Here is a 6,555-nt window from a genome sequence, read left to right as displayed (position 1 = left end):
AAGGAAAGGAAAGGAAAGGAAAGGAAAGGAAAGGAAAGGAAAGGAAAGGAAAGGAATCGAGGGACAGCACTGATGAGGCAGCTCTCTGCATTTTTCCTGGATCATCCAGAATCCAGCACTTATGTCTAACAAGCACTGTGGAGCACCTACTCTGTGAAAAGCTGGGACTGTCACACTCAGTGACAAAAAGACACAGAAAAGAAAGACACATATGCAGAGCAGAGCCATCGCCCAACACAGGGTACAACAATGACTTCTCCCCTTCGTTGGCCACTTTACAATTCTCATAGAGTTTTTCCACCTCCATTAACAAAAATAGCAAAGAAAATGCATATTAGTAAACCTAAACCAACTAACTGAAAGAAAGGGCAACCAAGAAACCCTCAGCACCAAACAATACTGCTCAGCGTTTATATCTCCAAGATGGTAAATTTCTGTGGGTTTTCACTGAATCTCAAGAACCACATTATGATTCTTCACCCATCACTGGGAAGACCATTTTCATTGGTGTAGTTTCAATTGAGTTTTCATTTGTGACTCCATTTATGTTTATATAAAATGCCAAGCACTATGTGGAAAGTACTTAAGGGAATATTCTAAGCAAGAGATAGAATGAACACATAAAATATTCAGATGTTCATGTGAAACTTTTTATGACAAGACAAAAAAAAAAAGAAATTAAATATTCTCTTCCTAGAAAAGAAGAAAGGTGGAAAGGCAGTGATGAAAGTTAGTGAAGACAATTTCCATTTTTATCTGTCAGTTTTGAGGTCTAATGGACAGCAATTTCTAACATCAGCAACTGAGCTGGTACATAAAGGGAAATAGAAGTTCCCTAGTCATTTCTTTAAAAGGAACTGCCTAGTATTTATTGTTGGAAAAGTGTTACCAAAGAGATTGAATAAATAAATAATAAAAAATTCAGGGGCGCCTGGGTGGCGCAGTCGGTTAAGCGTCCGACTTCAGCCAGGTCACGATCTCGCGGTCCGTGAGTTCGAGCCCCGCGTCGGGCTCTGGGCTGACGGCTCAGAGCCTGGAGCCTGTTTCGGATTCTGTGTCTCCCTCTCTCTCTGCCCCTCCCCCGTTCATGCTCTGTCTCTCTCTGTCCCAAAAATAAATAAATGTTGAAAAAAAAAATTAAAAAAAAAATTCAGATGCATTATACTTTGGGGTTTCCCCAGTGTGTTCCAATGATACTGCCTCTGAAAAACACCCTGACACCAGGGAAGGAAGCAGTGAGACCCTGATGTCATGGGGAACTGCAGAGTCAAAGCAGCTTATGGACACTTCCAAGGGGTAGTTACAAACCTTCACCCAAACACCAACCGTGAATCGCAACAACTTTTTTTTTTAATTTTCTTTAATGTTTCTTTATTTTTGAGAGAGAGAGGCAGACAGACAGAGCATGAGCAGCGGAGGGGCAGAGAGAGAGAGACACAGAATCTGAAGCAGACTTCAGGCTCCAAGCTGTCAGCACAGAGTGCTACATGGGGCTTGAACCCACGAACCATGAGATCGTGACCTGAGCCGAAGTCTTGACCGACTGAGCCACCCAGGCACCCGATAATGACTATTTTTGAAGTGAAACATTACACCTATATCTTCTGTTCTCCTAAGAAAAATCTGCAATAAGCTTTTTGAAACATTTCTGACAAATTTCTTGTCAGTTAATTTCAGACAGTTACCAGAATTTCACCTTTCCTTCTCGTCTCCCTTTCCTGAATATGTGTGTGTGTGTGTGTGTGAGTGTGTGTGTGTGTACACACACACAGTAAAACCTTGGTTTGTGAGCATAATTCATTTCAGAAACATGCTTGTAATCCAAAGCACTTGTATATCAAAGCAAATTTCAAGAACCATTGGCTCAATTGTAATCATGTGACATTTGGCATCACATACTACTTGTATCACAAGACATTGCCTATCTGTCAAGTTAAAATTTATTAGAAATGTTTGCTCATCTTGCGGAACACTCTCAGAACAAGTTACTCACAATCCAAGGTTTTGCTGTAAATAAAAATACATATAAATATATATATATTTCCCCTCACTTATACACACTGCACATATGTGTAGTGTAGTGTGTGTGTGTGTGTGCACGCGCGCGTATGTGCGTGATGTCACCTTGCCATGCTTGCCATGGCATTTATTCCCCTAATGCCTAACTTAACCTGTAATTTTGTGCCTTCTAGGAAAACCAGTGAATTTGGAGAGCTCCATGGGCTCACAACTGCTGAGAATTTTGTAGAAGGGGTATACAAAGTGGAAATAGACACCAAGTCCTACTGGAAGTCACTTGGCATTTCCCCGTTCCATGAATATGCAGAGGTGAGAGTATAGAGACACATGAGTGTCTTTTATTTTTATTTTTTTTTTGTTTTTCATCCCAGGCAATGCCCAGTTTGCACACCACATACCATGGAAATGTCACTGGGAAACTGAACTAGCACAGATTCCCTTTCCTGTTTCTACAGTCAGAAATCTAGAAAACTCTGAAGAGCAAAGTTTATTTTTAAGTTTGGTGGAAACTCATTGAGTAACATGACCTGAATTTACATGATGCTCCTTACCATCTTCTTTCATTCCACCGAATGGGAATATTTGAATATTTGCTAGCTGAAGAACTGTTAGCATGTTGGATTACTAGGCAGCTCTCCAGACCCTACCTAGGGAAACAAATCATCGATACATCATTTTACTTCCTGAAATCTGAAAACACGCTTTATTCCAAAACACGCTTGGCTCCCAGAGGTTTGGGTAAGTGACTTGGGGTAATGCATATAGAGACAGTAAATTCAAAATAATAAGGGCAACACAATAGATACCACTTATCAAGCATGTACCCCTGCCAGGCTATTGTGTTTTCTATATTTAACCTATTCAGTACTCATGAACAGCCCACTGGGGTTGGTCCTATTATTATCCTCATTTTACAGAGAAAGAAAATGAGGCAGAGGGCAGTTCAACAAGTTGCCAAAAGTCACAGGCTAGTAAAGGGAGGGGCAGAAATCATTACCGACAGGTCCCAGACAGGGTTTAGCCTCAGGTGTGCCTCAGCTTTCTTCCAGTAAGAAGTCAGGCTAAAAAAAATAATAATAAGGCCACATTTGCAACCCTTGGTTCATACTCCGTTTTTTGCCTATGAGGCAGTAGGAACCTCAGAGTTATATATGGGCCCACTCTTGCTGCCGCCTCCTTGTACGTAATTCCTTAAATCATTTAAAACAGATGGCTGTCATGGAAATACAATGCAGACATGTTGGTCAGAGTCAAAGATCAAATAATTGCCTCCAAAATAGCTCAGCACGAAAGGGAACAATGCTCTCTGGCTTAGTCATGGATGAGACTTTCAGTCGACAGAAAGGGTTCTTTTAGTAGACAGTGTTGCCAGAATAACTGGGGCGGGGGGCTGTTTGACTCACAGAGCATCGAGGGAGCCCCGTCCACCAAGAAGCTTGCCTTTGGCTGTTCCTTCTCAGTGGGGTGGCAAGACAAAGAGCCTAGTTTAGACAGTACAGGGCTTAGAGGTGTCCCTAGAGTCTCAGCCTTTGCCCTAGATCAGCCTCCTTGGAACCCGTGTCTGCTCTGGTCTCAGCCTAAAGAGACCATGTGAGAACATTCGCTGCCATACTGCCCATGATATGTTGTTCCTAGTCACTAGATGTTAGCTTCCTTGTCTATTATTTACCCTCTTAGTATTCATTCAACTAACATTTTGAAAATAAAAGCCTTTGATGTGTCAAACACACTGCTGAGTGCTAGAAATTCAGAAGTGAAAACGCATTCCTGCCCTTGGTGTGGAAGGAAAGGGACTGAGGTAAGACATATTAGGTCAGACATTCAGCCCAACCTGGAGCTCGCATGGATATGGAGAGTGAGAGAGAGCAGTTAGGCAAGAGCGAGGCCCAACGCCTCAGTTCAGTAACTGGTGATTGCGGGTCCAGCCAGGAGTTCCTTCCCTGCCAGCTTCTTCTGATCAAGACCTCCCCAGACAGCTGCTATTCTTCAACATTAGTCACCTTCTCCCTAGCCAATGAGGCAGGTGGCCATGTTATACTTACTGAGAAAGTTGGGAGATGTCCTGTGGAACTATCAGGCCTCTTCATTTCATGGGATTTTGAGCACAGATTATGCCATCTACAGTTTTCAGGAAGAATCAAGTGGGGCTAGAGGCCAATGTCAGTATAAGAAAGAACAAGCTTTCGGGGCGCCTGGGTGGCGCAGTCAGTTAAGCGTCCGACTTCAGCCAGGTCACGATCTCGCGGTCCGTGAGTTCGAGCCCCGCGTCAGGCTCTGGGCTGATGGCTCAGAGCGTGGAGCCTGTTTCCGATTCTGTGTCTCCCTCTCTCTCTGCCCCTCCCCCGTTCATGCTCTGTCTCTCTCTGTCCCAAAAATAAATAAACGTTGAAAAAAAAAATTAAAAAAAAAAAAAAAGGAAGAACAAGCTTTCCCTAGTTCTTTTAGACACTTGGCCTTTAAGGAATGTTTTTTTTCTCCTTTCAGAGAGATTCTCAGGTGATTCTCACCCACCTTCTCTTGCCCTCATGCTATTTTTATTTTCAGTATAGTTTAATCAGATCTTTCCTCTCCTGTCCCCAAATAATCAAGCCTTCTTTTTGCATATTAGGAACAAAACATATTTATCCAGGATGTGTCCCAAGTCCATTCCAAGGCCTGTGTACACAATGAGTAAAATCAAAGACCTCCTCACTGCCCCTCATCACTCTCCTGAGCCAAATCCATCCCTCCTAGACTATTCCAGTGCCTGAGTCTCAGAAGCTCTACTAAACTTGCCTGAAGTACATGGCTAAATAGAACAACACTTTTGTTAACAATTTGTCCATGTAGAAAGCTCAAATGAGCTCCAACCTATGTGTGTCTATTTCAAAATTCCCACATGATCCTCCACACTCTGTTATTGTAAATAGAACCCTAGGATGCTTTTACTTCAAATTCATTGCTTGTTATCCACATAAAAATATACTTGTTAAAAAATGCAAAGGAAGAGAGAGAGAGAGAGAGAGAAATTTCTGGGTTTATAGATGGGAGACTTAACTCCTAGCCTGGCTCTGTCCTGTATAAATGTGGGACTAACACTAACTCAGAGGTCTAGTTTACTTATCTATCAAGTAGGAAGAGTATTCCCCGGCAGCTCTAAAATTCTAGGTCCCCAGGTATCTCCGCAGGAATGGCAGTCACCATTCTTCAGTCTTCACGTCACTGAATGCCCGTTACTGCCTTTTCTCCTTTTTTTTTTTTTCTAAAACCAAGAAAATGGACAAGAGGATCCAGGCTCTCTGTGATTTCTCTCAGTCAGGCTACAGCCACCCTGATTTTTAGTGTGAATTTGTAAAAACGACATGAAACAAAAAGGAGAGACCTGATTCTACAGGCAGCAGTTAAAGAAATCTTGTTCCGAGGGCTGCGCCAGGCCCCCGTGGAGTCTCACCAGCCTATTTGGACTTTTGCCTTTTGCTCAAGGTGTTTCAGAAAAAGAAGTAATAAAATAAAATGGATTAAATTGGCACTGGACTTCCAGTGACCTCTCTCCCCGTGACTCGCATTTTAGGCTCTGTGAGAAATGGACGCTGTCTTTGCTCTCTCTTAGGTGGTGTTCACAGCAAACAACTCTGGCAGCCGTCACTACACCATCGCTGCCCTGCTCAGCCCCTACTCCTACTCCACCACGGCCCTCGTCAGCAGCCCCAAAGAATGAGGGACTCCCCCTTGGGTGGGTTTGAAGGATTTTGTGTAACCGATAGTGTTCCATTTTTATTAATGCAGTGTTTTCACTTTATACGCTATGGTAGAAACTTGGGCAGAGACAATAAAACATTCCTATTAAAGCACTTCCTGTTTCATTTGGACTCACTGTTTTATTCCCTTGTTGTCTTCTCAACAAAAACAAAATTTCAAACTTTAGAGAGAAGCAAAAGAACCCAAAAAAGTCTCTGGCTGAATTCTGGGAGAAATCCCAATTCCTAATGTCTTTCAAGCTAAGCACATATTCTGCATGGTCGGTGGCCACTAAAAGCATACATCCTGATGGAGTACCTGGGTGGCTCAGTCAGTTAAGCATCTGACCCTTGATTTCAACTCAGGTCATGATCCCAGGGTTGTGGGATAGAGCCCCACAATGGGCTCTGTGCTGAGTGTGGAGTCTGCTTAAGATTCTCTCTCTCTCCTTCTCCTTCTGCTCCTCCCCAGCTCACATGTTCTCTCTCTCTCCCTCCCTCTCTCTCTCTCTTTCTCTCAAACACACACACACACACACACACACACACACACACACACACACAAACACACACACACACACACATTCTAGGGGCACCTAGGTGGCTCAGTTGGTTAAGCATCCAACTTTGGCTCAGGTCATGATCTCATGGTTTGCGAGTTCCAGCCCCACGCTGGGCTCTGTGCTGACAGCTCGGAGCCTGGAGCCTGCTCCAGATTCTGTGTCTCCTTCTCTCTCTGCCCCTCCCCTGCTCACAGTCTCTCTTTCTCTCTCTCTCCCCCCCTCTCTCTCTCCCTCTCTCTCTCAAAAATAAGTAAACA

At 43.4% G+C, this 6,555-nt stretch overlaps 1 protein-coding gene across 1 annotated transcript in view; it reads left to right on the top strand.

Moving 5' to 3' along the window:
- The window catches only part of TTR (transthyretin), a 7,699-nt gene extending 1,838 nt beyond the window's left edge, over positions 1-5,861 (top strand). Inside the window, exons 3-4 of the mRNA XM_040479159.1 lie at positions 2,193-2,328; positions 5,609-5,861. Coding sequence (XP_040335093.1) covers positions 2,193-2,328; positions 5,609-5,716 — 244 coding nt within the window. The 3' untranslated portion in view covers positions 5,717-5,861. The remainder of the gene's footprint in view (positions 1-2,192; positions 2,329-5,608) is intronic.
- The last annotated feature ends 694 nt before the right edge of the window (positions 5,862-6,555 follow it).

This window comes from Herpailurus yagouaroundi, unplaced genomic scaffold, assembly GCF_014898765.1.
Source record: "Herpailurus yagouaroundi ecotype Mexico unplaced genomic scaffold, PumYag 142, whole genome shotgun sequence".
Classification (NCBI taxonomy): Eukaryota; Metazoa; Chordata; class Mammalia; order Carnivora; family Felidae; genus Herpailurus; species Herpailurus yagouaroundi.
This window is presented reverse-complemented; position numbering and strand designations above follow the sequence as displayed.